General features: G+C 41.0%; 1 protein-coding gene and 1 long non-coding RNA gene across 16 annotated transcripts in view; one reads left to right on the top strand and one right to left on the bottom strand.

Annotated features, from left to right (window-relative positions):
• RUBCNL (rubicon like autophagy enhancer) overlaps nucleotides 1-16,695 on the bottom strand; it is a 36,403-nt gene extending 19,708 nt beyond the window's left edge. For 4 of the 15 annotated variants that reach the window (XM_088792702.1, XM_088792701.1, XM_088792700.1 and 1 more), the window contains exons 1-4: nucleotides 15,713-15,866; nucleotides 13,979-14,054; nucleotides 3,365-3,978; nucleotides 401-483 (exon numbers count right to left, since the gene is read on the bottom strand). In XM_088792702.1, the coding sequence (XP_088648828.1) occupies nucleotides 401-483; nucleotides 3,365-3,884 (603 nt within the window). In that variant the 5' untranslated portion in view covers nucleotides 3,885-3,978; nucleotides 13,979-14,054; nucleotides 15,713-15,866. Of the gene's footprint in view, nucleotides 1-400; nucleotides 484-3,364; nucleotides 3,979-5,398; nucleotides 5,911-13,819; nucleotides 13,883-13,978; nucleotides 14,055-15,709; nucleotides 15,869-16,382 lie in introns of those variants that run through there. The other 11 variants (XM_088792703.1, XM_074329965.2, XM_074329969.2 and 8 more) reach the window with 10 other exon arrangements.
• On the top strand, nucleotides 16,590-19,422 carry LOC141571066 (uncharacterized). Its single transcript, XR_012495584.2, has 2 exons — nucleotides 16,590-16,725; nucleotides 18,944-19,422. It is a non-coding gene; the product is annotated as an uncharacterized LOC141571066 (long non-coding RNA).
• Nucleotides 19,423-23,329: the final 3,907 nt, after the last annotated feature.

Below are 23,329 nucleotides of genomic sequence, written 5' to 3' on the forward strand. Positions count from 1 at the left end.
AATGTTCATTTAACTGAATTATCATAGGTCATTACATGAAGTATAGCCCATATCTTCCAGAGACATACAATTTAGCCCACTGTAATCAACAGACCACCCAATTTAAATTTCTTGTGATCTAAAACCCTAGGTTGGTGGTGACCCAATGGTTGACATCATTTATCAGTCATAGCAGACTTTCTAGATGAGTGCAGACACTGCCTCAGAGCCCTTCTTAGCTTGGGGCTTCTGGGACCCTCTATTAGTCAAATGATGAAATAAAACCTATTTGCCTTGCCTCATCAGGTGAAATTTCCAGATTTAAATCAGAATAGCACTACCTAAGGGGTTAACAGTCTCTCTGTGTGTTTAAAAACAAACAAACAAACAAATGAAAAAAACACGAAGAAGATATATTTACCTTTTCTACATCAACAGGGAGCACAAATGCTTCTGGTGAAAAGGAATTCAAAGAACTGCTTCTTCCACTGACTTTAACAGCACCTGTCAATACAGCATGTTATTAAACATGGAGAAAAATAAAACCAAAGATTATCTAAGAGAACAAAACAATTCTAGGAAGTGGCTTTTAAATATTTTATTTTTTTTAACAATTTAGTGCAATTCTAGAATAAATTAGGATGACAAAAGAAGAATGACCCTGCTGGTGGGAGGACTTGCAGATATTGCCTGAATGGTGATCATTTCTGTGAGAGAGGTTAGTGGAGTAACAAGGAAGACACAGAAAAAACCCTGCAATGGAGGAGACCAATGTGGCCAAGACGGTAGAAAGAGAAGAAGGTCATGGAAACTTCATAAAGGAGATAGAGAAGGGTAAGAAGGAGCAGTCTAGAAGCAGGGCCATAAGAATTATGGAATCACTTCTCCAACTCAACTGCAATTGACCCTAACTTCCTGTTTGCAGAAACAAAGTATCTGAAAAATGTCAGCACCACTTGTCTAAAATTGTCTTCCTCCAATCAAAAACAAGAAGAAACTGCAGAGGTTATATTCAGCTGACTCATCCACTCGGCATCCTCCATTACTGGCAGTGAACACCAGCAAAACACAAATGATTTCTGTCATGTGATTTCTTATTTGCATTGAAGGCAAAACATTTCTGAGAGTCCTAAGAGCTGTGTTGTCCCAATCTGCTAAATTAGAACAAAATGCTACAGATGTCCTGACGATTATACAACTGTCAGGGTGACAAAGAGAGAGACAAGCAAGCAGGATCACTCAAATCTCTTGCCTCATCTTCAAGAGTGTTCCACAGAACACTTTGGACCTCTTAGTTTCAGAAGTCATCTGGGCTGGGCAAACTTTTCCTGAAAAAGACTAGTAAAGGTAGTAAATATGGTAGGTTCTGAGGTCCGTACAGCATCTGTTCCAACTACTCAGGTCTGCCACTGTAGTGAGAAAGCAGCTATAGACAGAACAAAGCTTCATTTGTAAAACCAGGAGGCTGGCCAGATTTTACCCAAAGGTCATAGTTTTTGGACCCTGAGTATGGAGGAAAAAGCACAGAGACCTGGATAGTGTGGATTCCAGTTGCAGCTCTCCATGCAGCAGCGGTGTCTCTGCATTAAAATGTCCTCATCCCTTAAATAGGGATAACCATCTATTAGAAGAGATTAAAGGAGGTAAAAAAAAGTGAAAGTGCTTTGTAAATGTGTAGATCATAGACAAATGAAGGAACCGTGGAATTGTTTCTGACTGCCTCCAGAAATGCTTACCTTCCCCACCCTATTATCTAGAAAAGGAAAAATCCTGCTGCTGCCACTTGAGATGCCGCAGTCGCAGGGAAATCCCATGTCCTAGTGGCAAGTGCCTGTTCTCCCCATTGCTGCCCCACACCCAAGAAAGAACTAGATCACTTGGGATTGCTTTCTTTTTTTTTTTTAATCCCATGGAATGAATCCCCTTACCAAGTTTAAGAGATAGTTCCAAAAGACTGAGTTGTTTTTAAAGGCACTGAGATCACTGGGGTCACGGTCTTTGGACAGAGGAGCTGAGGTACCTGTTTTCTATCTGGGAGAAAGACAAAGCTATAGGATAATTTTGAATTGCAGAACCACTTCCTGTGCAATGACTCAACAGAAGATTTTGGGCAGGGGTATGCGAGGACCCTAAAAATCACCTACCATCACTTATAACGTCTTAATGGTGGTTTGTGGGGCAGAGAACTTTCCTTTTTCTTCATGTTCTCCCCACCGTCCCCTGTGGGACAATCTAGTGGGAGATGAGTCTCTTAGCAACTACTAAATTTCCAAGTCACTGAGAACTATCCGGGCAAGTGAGAAAAAAGACAGAAAGAAGGCCTCTAATTAGTGTTTCATTTTGCTCAAATTTGATTATCTCAAAATCGGCTCATTGAAAGACTGCCCCAAATCTGCTATTCTTAAGCAACGAATAAAATGTTAAAGATTGTCATCATCTTTGACTTTCATTTGTGCTATTGGAAAGTCTCCAATAGCACAAGTAAACCCCATATTTTAGGAAAGGAAAAGGACTGGTTCCTGCTAGTGAGAGATAAATAAATACATATATACGTACACACACATAAACTCACACACACATAGGCAGGCTGTCAACTTTTCAAACTGTTTTGAAAGAAAAAACTTCATTGACTAACTTCATTTGAGTTAGGGTCCTAACAGAAATATAAATTAACTCAAAGTACGAATGTAACATAATGAATATTTAAAAATAAAATAAGCATGCTACAGATTTATAACTACAATAGCTAATTTATTGACTCTTATCTGGCATTTTGCATGGGTTGTTTCCTTTTAGGAATTTCGGTATTTTAAGAATAACAATATGCATTAGCATGTAGATGGGGGAGCCCTTGTCTTCATTTAAAACAAGGTATTGAATAGTATTTGGGGAATTGTGATTACTATTTTTACATCTTACTGTTTTCTAGTCACACTCTATCCAGGTAAATATAACAGGTGAGGTGAGTTTATCTCCTAGTAAACACTGGTATGCAACGGGGCCCACTCTGTCTGAAAACACCTTCCACCAACACAGAACTGACAGCACTTCCAGTGTCTCCCTTGTAGACAATGAGCTGGAAGTTCCTGAAGGCACACACCAGCTCAAAGATGGCAGGTGACATTATCAACTACATTGAGCTACGATGATATTTCCCCACAGTCTATGGAGAAAGGAAATACTTCATTTCACCAGCTGTGATGGTCCAGGTAGCTGGGCCAACAACACTATTATATGAGCTAATGCACAGGCTTCTGGTCCAAGTGGAAAGTCATGACCTTTTTTTCTCATGAGGAAGGCAGTCAGACAGGCTTTAGACCTTTAGACATAGACAAAGCAGCTGTGTGAATGGACAGGAATGAGGGAAGCCCCCGACTAAAGTTACCTTTCTCAGTGGAAGCTGTCAGCTGGGAAGGCGTGAAACAAGCACTGTTAGCCTTAGAACGTGGGGAAGCAGTGCACATCCTAGAACTCGGGAATGGAGACATTCGAGGACAGCGTCCTGGGAGCATTGCCTGCTCTTGCGTTGAGGTAAAAGGAACGTCACTGCTCTTATGACCTGAGCTGCCCATGGAACCCACAGTGGGCTTCGATAATATTGTCCCATTCCTGGAGTCCTCAAGAGATGATGGTGAAGGGCTCAAGGGAGAGGCAGCGTGCCCCACAAAGTGGCTGCCACTGTTGCCCGTTGTTGGCACCTGAAGAGGCAAATCCTGCAGCTGTTGCTGCACACATGGGGGGTTAATCCAGGCAGCTTTGTGCCTCATTACCCTGATGTCTGATTGGCAAGGGGGGTGGTTAGAGTCCAGGAGGCTGGGCAAACCATCAATGTTGCCACCGTAATTGCTGACCCTTTCCCAGGGGTCCACAGGAGAATCTTGCCGGCCGGAAGACTGTGACACCATCTTTCCAGGCTCAGGGCTGATGTGACTGCCGTTGTATTACTGGATTAGGGCCTTGAATTCACCATGTGGCTGACTGCCGGGCAGGAGAGCTTATCTGTAGTGAGCAAGAATTATTCAAGATAAATAAGGACTCAATCATATTTTTAACTCCAAATTCCTTTAAAGAGGTAAAAAATGAAAAAGAAAAAAAAAAGTCTGTATTTTGCCTAAACAACACAGTAGATATACTTGGATTTTATATCAATAAATTAATTGGCCATAGCAGCAAATATAGGGGGCATGACATTAGAGTAGGAAAGGTTTTTCAAAACATAAAAATAATTGAAGATTATTTTTATTACAGGATAAAAGATGTAAGAATACTGCTAATGAAACAATAAAATGTAAAACATCTATGCATTATTCCAATGAAACAAAATGTCAAACCCAAAATGGGAATATCTTCTGGGAGTAAAGACATATTTTCAGTTTCTTGTTTTTATTTAGTTTGCATTTGTAATTCAAAGTAGACAATGGCATGTGAGACTGAGGATAATCAATAGCAATAAAAACTTTGTTTCGTGTAACTAACAAGAATACTTATTTATATAAGAGCAATATAAATTTATATACCTATAATATTTATATAAGAGCAATATAAATTTATAATTAGCTTTTAATACCTAAAGAATGCAGTATGAATCTAGAATCTATCTTTAAAATTGTCTGCTCACTTTAAGTTCAGTTTTTAGCTTCAGTAAATACAGTTTCCCTTGATGAAAAATACTGCATCCCTTGATGAAAATGTCAAGAGCTACACAAATGAGAAATGCTCTCGTCACTGTAATTACAGGCCCAACACGTGTCCTTTTACTGTTCTCCCACTGACCTTCACATTGTAAAGCTCAAAGCAACCATCAACAGCAAAAGCAAGGTCAGCAAAGGGAAGGCCTAGAAACAGAAGCAGTCTGCTTAGGCAAGTTTAGCCTACATGAAGGGTGGAGCACACAGGTACGGGGTGACTGTGTGTTTGGAGTCAGTTCTAGGGCTTTCAATAACGCCATCGTTATGTATGTAGATGCCTCCTACATGGATCTCTATTCCTGACCTCCCCAGGCTAGCATATCTTACTGCTTCTTTGACAGCTGTCTAGTGGGCATCGTGACCTGATACATCCAAAACAGACACTGATTTCCCCCATACCTCTCCTCCCTGATTTTTCTCATCTCAGGGAATATACCATACCCTTCAGTAGGTGAGGCTACGAAATATGAGTCATCTCCGATCCTCTCTTTCCCTATCTTGAACCCATTAGCAAGTATATATCTATAGCTACCACTCTAGTCTGAGTCACCATATTCTCCCACCTAGACCTCCTGCCAACTTCTCCATGGGTCTCTCTGCTTTCACTCTTATCTATTTATAATCAAGAGGTATTCAGAGAGATCTTTTATAAACCTAAATCAGATTCCCCTAATCAACTTCTCCCCCCAGTAGCTTCCCATCAAATCTGGACTAAAATCCAAAATTTTTACCTTGTCCTTACGGCCTGGTATGTTCCCGTCCTGCACAAGCTTTTGAGTCCTACAAGCTCTCGCACATCCTCACGGTGCTGTTCTAGTCCCTCTGCCTAGAATGCTCTTTCCCCAAGTGATCACAGCTCTGGCTCCTTCCTGTCTTATTACGTGCCTTGGTTTATGAATTCCTTCCTCAAGGAGACTTTCCTAACTTCCTCTCTTAAAGTAATTCTCCGGTTACTCCCTGTCACATCACCTCGCTTAATTTTCATAGTAGGACTTCTCAATTTCTGATATTTTTTTAGCTTCTTACTGTCATTCCCTTCTATCCCCGACTATAAGCTCCATGAGGGCAGGGTCCTTGTCTGTTGTCTGCCAGGTCACAGAGTTGTTTGTATACAGGGGCTCAATAAAAGTTGTGGACAAAATGAACAAATTCGACAAAGTAGAAATAAAGTCATGAGCTAGAGAAACAACTTCTGTGGTAAATACAACTGCTCTATTACTGTGGCAGAATTATTCATATAGGGGTAGAATTAAATCCATGTTTCATAAAGATATGAAAATTTTCTCACCTAATGATTACAAATAGACCAAAAGAAGGTACATGGGAAAATTCTATGAAAAATTCTTGGGTTTTCTTAATTTGGGAGCCTTCCTCTCTACGTCATATGTTTTGAAGTGATGCAGATATATATATGTATGTATATGGAGAGAGATCTACTATACATGTCTATGAGTATATCTATCTCTATTTATATTTATATCTATATATACATATACATGACATCCTGAAAATACTGCAAAAACTCCAAATCACCATTCACAAAATATCACAGGATATGGTGACAACTGGCACAAACTTCTACCCTGAAGTGCTTCATCTTCCTTCTCAAGACCTTAAATCTCACCTTGCATCCCTAGTTCTCTTTGTTTCCCCTTCAATAATTTTGGGTGTTGTAATTACAAAAGGAAACCATGACTATGTTTTTATAGAATGCCCAAAACACAGAAGCCTAGAGTAAAACGTGAAGCACTCATTTCACCAAGTCTCACCAATTCTACTTCATTCCCAGAAATAACATTGTTTACCATTTTATTCCTTCCAGACCTTTTCCTATGAATTAATGTACATATGTCAGATCAAAAGATACACTTTGTTTTCCGTACACACACATGGGATTACACTGAACATATTCTATAACCTGACGTCTTTTTGTCTCAATAATATGTTTTGAGGGTGTACATCATATCATTCTTCTTCCCTGTCTTACCACTTTCTATGGTACAAATGTACCATACTTTACTTACCCAGGCTCCTATTGATGGAAATTTACTTCCAGTTTTTCACTATTAAAAAAATATACTTGTACAGCAATGACCATCTTTGTTCATGTTGCTTTTTGTTGACTGTCTTTTACCAGACCTCTTCTCCTACTAGTTTCAATTTCAGTTCCGTATCCATAGCTCATGATAACCTCACTATTTCCAAGATAATTAAGCTGTTAAGGTCATGTTTTCTTCTCAATTCTCTATATGTCATATCTATTTTTGTGTATAGATGATGACATATGTGAAATCATATGAAAACTACAAAGCCTCAAACAAGTGGTAAGTAATAGTGATCCCTATATTTTTTATAAACAGATTAAGGTCAATAGTTCAAAGGGATTGATGTTATTTATGAGTCTCCTGGATACAAAACTGACTTAACTGCATTGAGCAAAAACAGACTTCCTTATCAAAAGTAATTTCCAGAAGCAGGTACTTGCTCCACTTCCTTCTACAAAGCTGTTCTTGCTTCACACAGATAACCAGCAGGTGCTGGCTTTGCCAGGTTATAAAAGGAGAACATTTTAGAGCTGGAATAGGCCCACCGAGATTTAAAGAGATGTCTAAGGTCACAGCTGGGTAGTGGCAGAGAGAGGATGACAAGCCAGGTTGGACACTCATTAAGGAGCAAGAGTTTCTCTGAAAGGCAGATTGACACAGAGGAGAGAGCAATGATTGGGAATAAAGTCCAGGCCCTAGTGATAGAGGGTCAACATCTCTATTTCTTGACCTTCAGATAATCCATAAGATACCATCATATGCTTGCTTGTTGCCACATGGCTTGTAGTCTGTTACTCAATTAAACAAATATTGAGCATCTGCTACATGACTGGCATTATTTTTGTTTTGGTAGCACTGGGCTAACAGTGGTGACTATAACAAGCTTCCTGCTCTCCAGCAGTTTACATTCTGGTAGAGGGAAGACAGTGAGCAACTAAACAAACATTCATATATTTCAGGTACAGACCGGCAGTGGGTAATGTGGGTCTAAGCAATGCCTGGCATCTTCTCCAAGTTCTTTCCTCTGTCACAAACAAGGTCCTTTGAATCAGAGATGCTTAGGTACAAAGATAAAATCAATTTCCAAAAACATTTTAAAGGTAGAGAAATCAAGCTGCAAGGCTCACCGTCACTTCTAGTGAGATTTTCCTACTGAGTGTAAGCACAGACCAGATTGCTAGTTAACTGAGATGCAGCAACAAAGGCCCCAGAGACAAGAGACCTCAGGACTCTCCTTCCTAGTTATTCTAGACACGTCCCTGCCCATTAGTCGTGGTCCCGTCAAGATTGACTGCATCAATCACCAGGGCCACTGCAGGGCCACTGTATCGGCTGTAAAGATGCAACCTTTTTAAGAGGGGCAGGTGACTCAGTTGGGCATGAGCCACCATGACCCCTACAGGGACCCCACAAAAGTCTTTCAGACCATAAGCAGCCAGCAGTTTGATGTCAGACGAGCAGATATAGCTCCTAATACCTCTAACAATGTTAAAGTTACTCCATACATGGACACAAGCATCTCACATTTAGGATTTAGGATTTTCTCTGGCCCAGAATTAACTACTAACAGAAGACTTTTTGTAGTTAAAGACTCATTTTAAATGTTACTTTCTCAGTGAGGCCTTCTGGTCACCTTATAAATAATGGCAACTGTCCCTCCCCAATAGTTCCTCTCTGCCTTCCCAATTCTTATTTTCTCTTTACTCTTTAGCACTATTCCTCATTCTATTTAACCTTAAAGACTAACACTAGATTGTAAAATCTCTGAGGGCAAGTTTTAATTTTTATTTATTTATTTTGGACACTGCTCTGCCCCCAGAACCTAGAACAGGGGTCACATAATAGGTGCTCAATAAATATATTCTGAGTATATGAATGAAAGAATGAACAAACGAATGAACAGTACCTAAGTATGGTTATGTTGATTACTTCTGTTGCCCAAGAAAGGAAGTTAAGAAAAGATGTCACCCTTTAGAAGAAATTGAAGATCACGACCTAAAACATCTGCCAACCACTTCCTTAAAATAAAGGATGTCAGAGAATAGAAATCACAAATAAGAGTTGAGGGTGAAAGGTAAAATTCCTTTCTATCAATTTTATGGTGTCTTACTGAGCATGCCTGGGAATAAACAAACACAAGCAAAGAGAGTCAACAGATCTTTAACCATAGCATGTGAGCTGTTTGGTTAACACAGTTCCCCAGAACCTCTTCCCATCTTTTTGTATTACTTCCCTTCACGCTTTGACTTTAAACAAAGACTCACATCCCCAAAGATGTCAACAGATTAAAACTATCACATCACACAGAAACCATTAAGGTGCTCAATAATACCATGCCACAGCTTCCCCAACAGTGGCCAAGAATCAGAGGGAAATGCGACTTTCACACAGCTGCACCTTCAGGGCAGCATGTGCCGAACCCGATATTCTAACACTAAAGCCCCAGGAAGGAAACATGCTGCAATGATGGCGTCACATGGACTCCTCTGTGACTAATTTACCTTTGGCAATGACCCTTAATTTAGAAGGTTGTTGTCAGAACACAGAGGAAGGACAGAAAACAGTCAAGAGCAATAGGTGGGGTGGGGTGAAAGAAGGGGAAGAACCAACAAAGGCAAAGATCAAGGAATGCCAGATATTTGTTTAAAATACTGTACAGTTGCCCAAGACACCTAAATAACTAACTTCCTGTGGTCACTGCATACTTGTATGTCACACTCACCATTCTCACTCTGCATAATGATGACCCATTATATTTCACGTTTTATTTGCCTATCTGAGAACTGAAATGGAGACTCTTACGGGACGTGCCCAAAGTCACACCATTAGTAATTAGCAGAAGTAGAACAAAAACAAAAATCTGACGCCTGATCTAAACCTCTTTCCACTGGTATTTACGTGGTCTGTCTGGACTAAAATTAGATATTTTCTATTTCATTAGCAAAGTAATTAAAAAAATTTTCCCATCAGATTTGTCACAAAACATAGGATTAAGAACCACAGAGCTATTTTTTTATTTCATGCTGTTAGCACAGTTTTTCCCAGAATTTTATGATTATGCCCTTCCTATTTATAAAGAACATCTTTGCACAGACATCTCCAATATTGCACTATTTATTTATAAACCTTACATACCCACAGCTATTCCAATGCATTGTGTAATTACAAAGCATACATGAAAATAGCATTTGTTCTTGCTTTCCAATGAATCATTTTGTATCCCAGAGGTGTATACACCCCCAACTTTGGGGAACACTGGTTAAGTAATGTTCAACTTAAAACCTTATACATAAAAATATAATAACAAACAAAAAAGACATGAATAGGATTAGATAACTAAATAAGATTTAGAAAAAATAGTAATATAAACATTTACCCAAAGTAAAAGTAGGTACCTGCACTTGAAAGATGGCTAGATTCCCATGTTTGAGCAAAATAAAAAGGGGGAGCCATATTAGAAAACAGCCTGGCAGTTCTCCAAACTGTATGGTTAAACATACAGTTCCCGTCTGACCCAGCAATTCCACTCCTGGGTATAGACCCAAGAGAAATGAAAGCATATATTTACACAAATATTTGTACACAAATGTTAATGGCAGTATTGTTCATATATAAGTATATATATGAAACTAAATATATATATATATATATATATATATACACATACATATACATATATACATGGAATGTCCTGAATAGGCAAATCCAGAGACAGGAAGTATATCAGTGGTTGCTTGGGGTAGGGGGAAGATAGGGAGTGATTGCTAAAGGGTACAACAGGTACAATGTTCTAAAATCTACTGGTAATGTGGCACGTATCTGTGAATACCCTGAAACCACTGAACTGTACACTTTAAATGGGTGAATTGTATGTTATGTGAATTCTATCTGAATCTCAACAATGCTGTCAAAAAAAAAGGGGGGAGTACCCATCTTTCTTCATAAAAGTCTGGAAGACTAGACAGCGCTGGTATTGAATGGGCTACAGGGATCAAAGGAGCACAAGATGGAAGTAGGCTGTGAACAAGGGCACTGAAACTTAAAGGGGGAAATAGAGAGTAAATAAAGATTCATTTACTGTGAACCTGAGAAGGAATTGATCTCTGAGATGGACTCCCCATGGTCAACTGAGGGCCCTCATTTTAGATATAATGAGAGCCTAGGGTCATTTGCTGACAGGGGCTCCTCACGTACTCCATAGCAGGAAGAACCACAGAATGAACTCTGGGCTTCCTGCACTCTGCCCACACAAGTTTAACCCATCTGAGTCAACTATTATAAGGAGTTCCTGGTTTCCTTTTTGACCAATGGACTCCTCATTTACATAAAACAGATCTAATAGGGAACCTGGGTGGAAACTTTCACAATAAAATGTGCCCCCACCCCTTTGTCTTGGCAAAACACAATTTAAATTTCTACTGGAAATCTGTGTCTCCCAGGCTGCAGATCCGTTTGCTCAAATAAATGCTTGTTATTCTTTATTACAGTCTAAAATTAATTTTGGTTTACAAGGGAATACAAGTATGTATGGAGATGAGAGAGGAGGTAGAAGTGAAAATGCCACAATAGAATCATCTGGAAAAAGGAAAGAAAAACAAAAAGTAAGTGCTGACAAAGACAGATCAGCACAATGGGTAACATAATTGAATACCAATTGCAAGACACCACACTAAGGGCTTCGGGCATCCATCCTCACCTTTAAACCTCCTGCAAGGGAGGTTCTGCTGGTCCAGATTTATAAATGGGAAACAAAGTCAAAAAGGTTAAGTACTATGGTTGTGTTTGGTTAAGTGCCTATCTTTTAGAAATACTTAGAAATAATTGATAGAATTTCTTGAATTTGCTTTAAAATAATACAGTGGGAAGTGCTGGGAGGGGTATGGATGAAACACAATTGACCATTGATAGTTGAAGGTGATGTGTACTATTCTCTCTACTTTTAACTTTGACATTTCCCATAAGAAAATTCCCTAAGTTGAAAACCAAACAAAAAAAAACCCCACATTTGCTGTATCTGAGCATGTGTCCCTAGATTACCACTCTGACCTCATCTACTATCTCTATACCCCTCCCCTCCACCTCTCTGCCGCCCCATCTTTATTTGATTTACCTTTGGATTGTGACACCATCGCCATTTTTAAAACTGCATCCCTACAGGTATTTACTATTTTATTATGCCCTATTTTTTCCCATAGCACTCATCTTCTGGTATCTTACCCATCATCAATTCATAACTAACATTTACTATGGCACTGTTCTATATTTTCTACACACACACACACACACACCATGATCCTCCTAATAACTTATGAGGTAGATACAACATCACTACCTTCATTTTACAGATAAGAAACTGAGTCATAGCTAGTAAATGGAGCCAGTAAATGGACTTGCTCCCAAGTCCACAGTCTTACCCACAACAGCACAGTAGTGAAGGGAAGACCTTTAAATCTCACGAACCCAAACAACTCTCCAAAATATCAAAATTCACCAAGCACAGAGTGGCTTCCATGAATCCAGCAATGCCAGTGACATTGACATGCTTATCTCCCTCAGCCCAAATGTCCACACAGACCAAGACTAAATGAGAGTGAGCAACAACAACAGACTTTATATAGGTCCTAGGATAGTTTAAATGATTTGACAGTTGAGCCATATTGTTTAAAATACCCTTAAAATATGCATATACAAAAGTTTAAGTCTTCTCTCACCTACCAGATTCAAAGTGGTCGTATGTACCAAAAGCTTTCTTCTGAGAGCAATTACCAAATAAAGAAAGAGAGAATAGGGAAGTACTTTAGATATATTTTCATGATTCAGTTGTTTTCTGAATTATTATAGCTTATTGGAATAAAAGAAGGTAGAAAGAAAAGTGTAGGAAGAAATTAAAACTCCACCTTCCAATTTGCACCACATGAAATTGACTAGAGAAAAGCACCTACTGGCCGTGGGTGCTTTTCAATGTTCCTATGAAGTGGGGCAGAGTTTGCCACCCCAAAATATACCTCTTTAGGGTATTATTTTAGGATATTAATTTTAAGAAACAACAGACATGGGAGAAGCTGGGAAACCCAAGTAGAAGTTACCCTTTGTAAAAGGACATTTACCTAAGGACTTCTGTAAGGGAAATTTTCATTTTTAAGGGTGTTTCCCTCACTGCACCAGGAAGTAGCAGATATCTAAATCTCTAGAAACCTGTTTTCAATGGAAAAAGCACAGACTTAAATCTGCATAACAATCTACTCTTGTTTGCTGTGCTCTTTCTGGTAACCTCCCATAACTGACCGAACACTCCCAACATCTTCTTTTGTCTTTAGCACAAGGTAGTATTTAAGGTGGTGGCATCTGCCTCTTGGCAAGTTACTCAGTTTTCTTGGGTCTCTCCCATCAATACAGGAGGTAGACGTGCAATTAAACTTTAACTTGTTTTTCTCTTGCTAATCTGTCTCATGTCAATTTGATTAGATCATCCAGAAGAACCTAGAAGGGTAGAGGAACATTTTTCCTCCCTGACACCTGCAAAAACACAAACAAAAAAACCCTTTGAGGTCTAATTTATATTTATCTCTTTTAATAAATGTAAAGCTAAGAGTCTAAGAACAGAACTAAAGTTATTTTAGGGGAAAATAACAATTTTTCAAACATAACTCAAGGGCAAATTACATGAACATTGTAGTTAATTTCATCCAGCTTCCATTCATTTGCCAGTTTCCAGCCTAATGTAATAAATGACAAAAACATTTGACTCAAAACTTCCTTTTACTCACTGAGAAGTATTTCACTTCCACAGTTCACACTTCATATTCTAGTGAGAAATAAAGCATTCCTTCAAATATGGGATCATTATCACCATTTTGAGGATGAGAAAACTGAGGGCCAGAAAAAGGAAGCAAAGTCAAGACTACACAGCAACCCAGTGGCATTCTCAGGGTCCAAACCTTGGAACCTTGTTGCAGAGTTCAGTCTCACCACTTATGCCACCTCTATGTGTGGTATAAAACACAGTGCAGAAGTTAAAACAAACAAACAAACAAAAAACAAACAAGAAAAACCACAAGAGTCCCAATCAAATATAATTTTTATACCAATCTGAGAGACATTACTTACTAGCTGTGTGACCTTGGGCAAGGCTCTCGGTGCTTCAGTTCCTTTACAGGATTATTGTGAGAACTAAATGAATTGTAACATGCATATCTCAGTTTGACACACAACATTCTATAAAAGTTAGCTTTAATTATGTATCAGTATGATTTTATAAAGACTTACAGTTCAGTTTAAGTCAGCACAGTTAAGGAGACCTAGTTTTATTTCCCAACCTCTTAACTCAGTCATCTGTCAACTCCTGTTAATTAAAATGGAAAAACCAATCAGAGGCCTTATTTGGTACCCAGGAAAGATAGAATATGACCCACAGGCACTAGTATTGCTCATGTTTATAATCTCTGACAGCTGGGCATGCTTATCTACAAAGAACTGCTTAATTTTAACAGTAACACAACCAACCATGTGAATCTCTCCTTTCCACATAAATCTAAATTTAGTGACAAGGGAAGGGAAACTATTCAAATTTGTCAGTGCCATTATTTGAGTGCCTTCAGATGAGTGGGGGGTGGGGGGAGAAGGAAATGTCCTCTTTCTGGAGCTGTTTACTTATCTTCCTCAAATGCTTATTCTTGGATGTTTATCCTTGGTTCTGACAGATTTTCCGTGTTAGAAATCGAGAACTCCAACTTCAGAAATCAAGCAATGTTTTTGGAGTTAAATGGTCTCGCGAAAAACATGTCTAATCAAATCTAACTTCCCAGAGGCCACGGACTCTCGGTTCTAGCAGCTGCCCCACTTTGCACAAGCCCTAAAAGTAGTTGATGCAGAAAGCAAAGTTCCTGTCCCCTGACATCACATTGTGATGGGCAGTTTCACGAGGTACTGCGGTGAAGGGGAACTGCAACAAGAGACTGAGAAACAGACACCTCCTGCCACTTTAGACAGGTAATCTGGAAAACTCCAGCATTGCCCTGAAGCTGCTGCCTTTACTCTGCTCCAAACAAGGTTCTGTTGGTGGCCAGGAGGAAGGTGTGGGCGGCAATGTGGTGATACCTTAATCAGTAAAGACCACACTTGAAACTTTTCAAAACACTACCCTCCCTCCAGTTATCCCCCAAACCACCCAGTGAGGTAGGGCCAGTCATCCTCCCACTTCTCAGACCAGCAACTGAAGTTCAAGAACAAACGGAATGAAGTTCGTTGCTATGAGGCCTAAGGAAAGAGTCTAAGAAACCCATTTCCGGAACCCTCAGTTCTGTGCACTTTCCCACCACATCTTCAGACCCTTCCGAATTCCATTGTGATAACACAGTAAGGGCAGCTCTTGAAAATACCCTTTCCTTTGAATCTTAATTCCTACTAGGGCTAAATAACCGGTCCTCCGAAGGTTCTCCACTTGCTTTACCCTGACAGCATCATTTTTTTAAGGGGGTAGATAGCAAACCCCACCGTGCGGTCACGGTCAGGCGGGCAGGGTAAGGATAAAATGCAGCAATTCCGCTTTTTCCGCGGCAATCTCAGCAGGTGGAATTCACATGGGGTGTTCGGGCCAAACAATACGCCGCGCTTTCCTGCTCCAGCCTCGGTTAAATTCGAGACGGGGTGCTCCGCGGTCGTTCGCAGTCTGTGTGCTCACTTTTGGGGACCGAGAAAAGCCACCGAGTCCGGAACACAGCACTTGGGACCACGCAGGGCTCTTGCTTTGTTCTCACTGAGAGCGATTCGGCGCAAAAGTGCCTTGAAGGTCACGCTCCGGCTCTGGTGGACCCAAGCCCAGCAGAGTGGCTCTCCCTTACAGGTCAACTCCATAAAAATCCTCCATCCCTGCGTAGAAGCCCCTTCCTACATTCTACAAAGGACCTCGGAACTTCTCTGACCTACCCTGGGATCCTTCCCGTCTCCGGCGTCCCTCCCACCACCCCACTTATCCCGCCACCTCCCCAGTCTACCCGCTACCTCCGGCTCCTCTCGAGTCTCCGGCTCCGCACGGCTCATCAGGTGAAAAGCTGCGCCAGGTGAGTGCAGCTCTTCGACTCGCGGTTGGTAGGCAAGCTGGCAGCATTGAGAGATCACCGCACACCCCAGTGGCGAAGAGAGGGAGCGCAGAGTGGGAAGCGGCTCCAGGACGCCGCCACGCCCCCACCCCCCACCCCCACCCCAATCCCGAGCTACCAGGGCAATCCGAGAAATGATTCAGAGAAGCGAAGCGCCGCTCCGGGGCGTGCTGCTCGGCTGAGACGCCGAGGACAGGAGCTGGAAGGAACTTGGGTCCCCGCGCTGCCACCCCGTTCCGCTTGCTGCCGCGTCCTCTGCCCCGCCCCTTCTCAGGGTCCTGGGCTACGCGGGCTGGGGACCGCGAGGAGCCGCTGTGTTCGCGGGGCCTTCTGTCCTCCCTCCCGAAATCTCGCCCTGCCCTCGCTGGGGGCCCAGACGGAGGCCCGATTTCAAGGGTAGAAATAAGGAGATAAACACAGACCTGGCGGACATAAATTCCCAACCTCAAACACCCCAAGCAGCAGTATTTAGCATTAGGTACAAATAATTGAAGTGAAGAATGATCCTCGTGAGTAATTTGGATTAAAGTCTGCAAAGAAATCAGTGGGCTCAGCGGGGAACTGCAACTTACCCGGCGCTGATTCGCGTCTCTCAGACCTCAGCTGGCTGCTCCCCTCGGAGCCCCACTCCGAAGACTTCACTGTCAGCAGTTGTCCAACCTATTGGTCACCTGAACCCTCTGGAATCCCATCACAACTGTGCCGCGGAGACCGTCCAAATCCGGGTGGATGCTGGGGCGAAATTGCCAACCAATACAGAAAGTTTCACAAATAGAAACCAAGCCCTTGTCTGTTGTTAGTAATGCTGAGCGCACGACATCTCTCGGCCCCTGGGGGGCTTCAGCGCGCTCCAGCAGCGCGGTCGCCTCTCCCGGAAAGAATTGCCCAGTTACCTGCCCGGGTAACAACGCTCAGGTGAGACGGTCCTGGCTTGCTTAGAAGAGTCCCTCCTTCTTGGTAAAACATCTTTTCTTTGTCCTTGGCCACTTTCAGTTTGTGGAACCACCTCACAGTTATTTGGGACTTAATTTGCCGGTGTCTCTCTGGAAAACCACCCCTTTCGCCAGCATGTACATGGCCTGGTTTGGAGAGGTTAAAGGGCGGTGTCAAGTAGTCGCTGCTGCTTCAGATGAGGACAGCAGGAACCAATTTCAGAAAGCCAAGTGAATACAGATTGTCAATCTCCCTGCTTCCGTCGAGGGCAGCCTATTTGGAGTTTAGGCAGGCTTAGACCTAAAGGAACTCTGGACATTTGGGGTTCTGTCTCAGGAATTCAGGTCAGTTGAAGACAGACTGGGAAGGGCTTACATTAAACTAAATCAGAAAGAAAGGGGTGTGAGGTATGTGTTAATATTCGTTGAGTATCTGCTATGTGCCAGGTACTTTTCCGACTTATCTTAAGCAATCCTATCAACGTCCCTGAGAATAACAAATCATTTATTCCCATTTCGCAGAGGAGAAATCTGTGGCTTAGAAAGGTTAAATTACTTGCCCAAGGTCACACAGCTAGTAAGTAGCAGTCCGGCTTTGAAGGCAGATGTATCTAGCACCAAACCTTGTCTCCAATGTCCACCATATCACTAGCAAGATGGAAGAATAATGAAATGAAGGCGTCAAGCAAGATCCTGTTTCAGGAATTTTTAAGAGAAGAGGAATCGGGAGGAAGCCAAGAGAAAGAATCTTAAAACAAGAATAAATGTCATGCAAAATGAATCAGGGAATCTACTAGCCAAATAACAACAAACTGTACCAGGTAGCAGACTGGACATAGTCCAAGGCAAGAAAAACATTCTTGTAGGGAGACAGTGAGATTTTGGACCAAGACTGTAAGATTTAGTCAATTCCCTTTGAAGCCACTTTGAAATTATCTTGACCGAAAAGTGCAATTGTCTGGCTTGTGCACTATTATCTGCAACATTCTATACATTTGAACATACACTTAGAACATCTAGCCAGAGATAAAGGAGGCCCACATTCTGGAACAGTAGCTATAGAGCTAAGAATAAAGTTCTGGAACAGTAGCTATAGAGCTAAGAATAAAGTTCAAGGACAGATTTTTCAAATTAGGAATCACACTGGAAATCTGCTCCATCTCCCCCGTGATCTGGAAATGTAATAGAATTTCCCAAGCACTAAGTGCTGAGGGAGATGAGCTTTCCAAGACTGCCTAATTGGCCAATTCTGACAAAGTCACTGATAATTACAATGCAGGAAAAGCAGAGGCTGCTTTTGTTTTATTTTTCATGAGGAAGGTCATCTTCCAGATCACAGTGCCCTCCAAGACTTAGGGCTTGAGGGTGTGAGTTTCAGGAACAACTCACCACTTCAACCAGCCTGGCTCATGCCCAGCACCCCTTGGTCACACACAAAGCTCCACTGTAGCCAGGATAGCCTCTTAGGACCCAGCCTGGCTTCACAAGAAGCAATTTGTACCATGAGCAGAGATGCAACTCTGTTTTTGAGCTCAGCTGATGGAGTCAGCAAAGGGGAAATCAGCCTGTACAAAACAGGAACTGAGATGAGATGAACTGAATAATAAGCTATGAGGAGGAGGCTACTGGCATCATTACCACACAGTCATCCAACGAAGGAGGGATGGTCCTGCATGGGAGGGGAGCCAAGACATGCCTCAGGGAGTGAAGGAACTGACAGAAACTGCTTTGGCTTGTCTCAGTTTCTTTTCCTGTCTTTCAGTCCAAAGCATCCATTATCCATGAAAGGACACATTTGTATGATTCCACTTACAGGAGGAACCTAGAACAGGCAAATTCATAGAGACAGAAAATAGAACGGTGGTTACCAAGGGCTGGGGGAGGGGAAATGGGAGTTACTGTTTTATAGGTATAGAGCTTCTGTAAAGATGATGAGAAAGTTCTGGAGATGAATAGTGGTGATGGTTGCACATTATTGCAGATGTAGTTAATGCAACTGATTGTATACTGAAAAATGGTTAAAATAGTAAATTTTGTATGTTATGTACATATTACCATTATATATATATGATCTATTATCATGATGTAATACTTCTTTAGAGTAAAAATACAGTGAACGCAATGTGTTAAGACAAGGCCCCTACCCCTGGAAATTCTTTTCTTGAATTTTAATAAATCTTCCCTGTTTTGCTTTCCTTTAGGGGTGTGTGCACCCAATTTGGATTTGTTACACTCTCCCATTCAGAAGGAACTTGTAGAAGCTGGAACAGACAAGGAATTGGATTCTTTCTTAGAGCCTCCAGAAGGAAAGCAGCCCCGCCGACACCTTGATTTAAGCCCAGTGAGAGCCATTGCAGACTTCTGACATTCAGAACTGTACGATAATAAATTTATATTGTTTTAAGCCACTAAACTTGTAGTTAATATGAAGCAGCAACAGGGAAACTACCATAACTATATATTAGGGAACTATTACTATTATAGCAATGGGAAACTAGTACAGAACCCAAGAGACTGATTTTGGTTGCACTGATGAAATGCAGTGTAGTATCCCTGCCAGTTCGTTTTCTGGACTCCCCTGGAAATATCTCATTTTCCCTCCCTCTCTCTTTCATCATCAAAGTGCTTTGAATGTAAAATATCTGTTGAATAAATGAGTTCTGGCAAAATATAGAGTCTATGAGACATGACTGGTGCATTTTTACAGTCTGAAAACTTTAAAGATTAAACAACTCTTTCGCTAACTATTTGTCAATGAATGCCTTTACTATTAAAAAATTGGTAGTTAAAAAAAAGAAAAAGAAAAAGACATTGGTAGTTAAATTATGTGGACTTGAAGTAACAGAGAATTTATGATGATCATACCTGGTTCTCTTTTCTACTTACAGGGAAAATGTAGATTCAATTCCCTCATAGAAGAGGAAGCTTCTTTTCTGTTCTGAAGGAGTTGAAGCTTTTCAGGCTGGCTGGTGAAAGAGACTGTGACATTCTTGTAAACATAGCTGACACCCATATCATGCACAACACTAAACACTAGGCCTATTTGAAGATGGCAAGACAAGTAGAGCATTTCAATGAATCGTTACAACATTTGGTCAGCTTAGAAGGGCCTCCAAGAGTCCCATTGTCATTCTCTGGCGTTGAAGCTGCTGTCAGAGAGTCAAACCAAGTGTAAATAAATAGGTCCCTTGAAAAAACGCCATTGGTTGAAAGTTGCTGACTTAAGAACCCTCCTGGGAAGAGACATGCTACTCGAATTAAGCTGTGTGCAGAGCTGATGCACTGACCCAGCCACGTTCACTGGGCCCCTGTGGGCCAGGGGAACTTTTTTTTTTAATGTTCATTGTTCCTAACTAATGCTATATTTCTTTGGCTTTGGAACAGTTCTATTTTAGTCAACAGAAATATGTGCAACACAAAAGGCAAAAAGAAAGTCTGGCTGGTTCTTATTGCTGCTTCAAGTTGAGCTTGGCTGGAATATAAAGGGAAGAGTGAGGAGAGGAGGCTGAAGATGAGAAGCTCAGGCTGCATTAAGGACTTAGAGCCTTATCCCGAGGGCAGTGGGAGCTACTGAAGGGTTCTGAACAGTGGGACGTGATCAGGTTTGGAGCCTACTGATATTTGCATTTTTCTTTCTTGATGATCTAATAATTCTTAAATTCTCAAACTTCAGTGTGTATAGCAATCCCCTTCAACCTTGACAAAATGCAGGTTCTGATCCAGCAATTCTCCGGTGGGGCCCAGATGCTGCAACAAGCTCCCAGCTGATGCCAAGATTGCCGAGCCATGGATTGCACTTTGAGTAGCAAAGGCCTAAACAGAAACACTTATGCGCATCCACCACTGATTTTTTTCAGAGCCTGCGAGGTGAGGAACCAGCTGGAGGGCATACACAAAGCTCTTTCCATCCTTAAATAGCTGTGTGTTTTCCTGGGGGGACCTGACTGCCCAGACAGAGAACATTGTGACAATGTCCTTAGTCATTCATTCTGAGTGCTTCCTTCATTCTGGACCATTACACAGACTGTGCCTTCAGGTCAGAAGTCTCTGTCTTGTCTTGCTCTCCATGTACTCAGTTACCAAATAGCCTTTTCCCTGCTTCTTTAGTGGGATTGACTCCCCAACTTTCTTGAGGTTTCCCCAAGCCAAGAACATCAGATTCTTCAAAAATAGCCACTATGCCTTGGTTTGGATAATTTGGGGATGTGAAGGGAGGTTGCAGATAAATAAATTAGGTTCCTTTAAATTGATGTTGCAGAGAGTGATACAGGATTCTTCTAGTCTTTGTTTTGTCAATATAGCATATATATACATGTCATTGTATAGTATAAACAAGATGGTAAATGTAAACTACTTAGCACAGTTCTAGCACACAGGGAACAGCCGGTATATGCTAGCTATTCTTACCAAAATACATGCTTTATAGAGAGGTTATGAGAGTTAAGTGATGTGTAAAGCACCTAGAATAGTGCCTTGCACATGATAGCTACTGAACATACCATAGCTGTCATGCAGTAATGATGATGAGAAGGAAGAGGATATGAGAATGAGCTTCCGTTTCCTCTTCTGTCAATCGAATTACCTTCCTATGGTAAGACTTTGGGGGAGACTTAAGGAGGTAAAATAATGTACTTAAACACATTTCAACAACCAACAATAATTAGAATGTAATCAAAAGCCTTTCTTTATATTTCTCTTGAGGATCATCAAAGGTATCGCCCTCCTAAATCTTCACTCCACTTCGCTGCATTCCTTTTCCCCTCCCTCCAATTCATTTACACCCAGAATCTACACCCAAGCACCCCTCTTCCTTGCTAAATGCAATTTCTTGCATTGAGTTACTCAACTCACAGTAGCTTCCACAACACTGAACACTGAGCCTATCACATAATGAGGGCTCAGCAAACATTTGCAAAGTTGAATGGAGTTTTATCAGAATACAGAGTTCTTACTACAAAAGTTCTAAAGCACAATTTTTCTTCTAAAAAATTCAACCTCTTCTCTCATCCCTCCAAAGCACAAAGGAGCACCTGGAACAACACAGAGGTATCATCTTGATAAAATAACACATCACTCCTCCTACCTTATTAGATTAATTCAGTAGAACAGTGACCAGTGAGTGACCTCAATCAAAGTTCAGGTTCAGTGTGCTTCTCTCCAGCTCTGGGATGCTTCTAACTCTCCTTAGGTATACTGAGATGTTTTTTCCCCAAAATCCACAGCCTACTTTCTCAGGAGTATCTAGGTAACTGTAATTATTTTTTTTTAGTTCACTACGAAAAGCAATTGGGTCACATTGTGCAAATTAAACTCTCCTCTTCACCTCTATCAACCCAGATACACATATAAATCCACTCTAGCTATTCTGATGTGAGAAGGGTCCTGTCATTGCTGCCTTGGATCACACTACAGCAGCAGAATCCTTAGAGGCATCTGTCCTGAGTCTCAGTGTCTGAGGCAACTATCGTAGCCTATTGGATAACACAAGAAAGGAAAGAGAGAGAGAGTGAGAGAGAGAGAAGGAAGGAAGGGAGGGAGGGAGAGAGGGAGGGAGGGAGGGAGAGAGGGAGGGAGGGAGGGAGGGAGAAAGAAAGAAAAGAAAGAAAGAGGGGAGAGGGAAGGAAGGAAGGAAGGAAGGAAGGAAGGAAGGAAGGAAGGAAGGAAGGAAGGAAGGAAGGAAGAAAGGAAGAAGTCAAAAGCTTATCCTGTAGTCCAGGAGAGGTTTTCAATCCCTTTATAAATGGTGCTAGTATTTTCTGAAACAGAAATCAGGATATAGTCTGATAAATGATGTTTACTGAGTTGTAATTATAAAATTCCTAAAGTTATAAAAATTGTGCTAAATTTACTTAAATATTTATTAATTTGCTTTTATTGGAAATAAAACAATCGAATGAAATCACATTTATCTGGAAAAATCTGTGACATAAGGCCACCTTGCCTATGTGGATTGGTAGGATTTCCAATGGGCATAATTATAAAAGCAGCACAATTTCCCTAAATTAACTTTATATGCTTGTGACTCTATTTTTTCTTTCTTATCACATTTAAATGGCTTCAATTTTACTAAGACATGTTTCAATAACCAACAATAATTATAATGCAACCAAAACCCTTTCTTTGCATTTCTTGAAGATCCTCGAAGGTGATCCTAGTCATAACACTCCACTCCACCTTTGTTATTCCTTTCCCCATCCTCTCCAATTTATTTACACCCAGAATCTATGCTCAAGCATCCCCCACTCCCTCTCCAAATGCCAACTACACTCTCCCAACACACAGCCTAAATAAATTTGCTTTTTCTCTTCTATTATACAGATTAGTTTTCAGACCCTTCCAAATAAGCAAGACTCCTTGTATGTTAGAAATAACAAAGTTGGAGAAACTAAACCGGCAAATACAGGATTTGTTTTATTGGGTGCACATAGTGAGAAAAGACTGGAATAATTCTATGTTGATAATTTTTTCATCCATAAAGTATTCTTTTATGCAATACATCTTTTCACCTCCCAGGAACTTTTCTTAAAATTTTATGCATGGCTTTATAATTTAGTTTGTATATTAAATTCTATTAAACTTAGGCCTTC

This window comes from Rhinolophus sinicus, chromosome 16 (assembly GCF_057876585.1).
Source record: "Rhinolophus sinicus isolate RSI-liver-muscle chromosome 16, RSI-T2T, whole genome shotgun sequence".
NCBI classification, from domain to species: domain Eukaryota; kingdom Metazoa; phylum Chordata; class Mammalia; order Chiroptera; family Rhinolophidae; genus Rhinolophus; species Rhinolophus sinicus.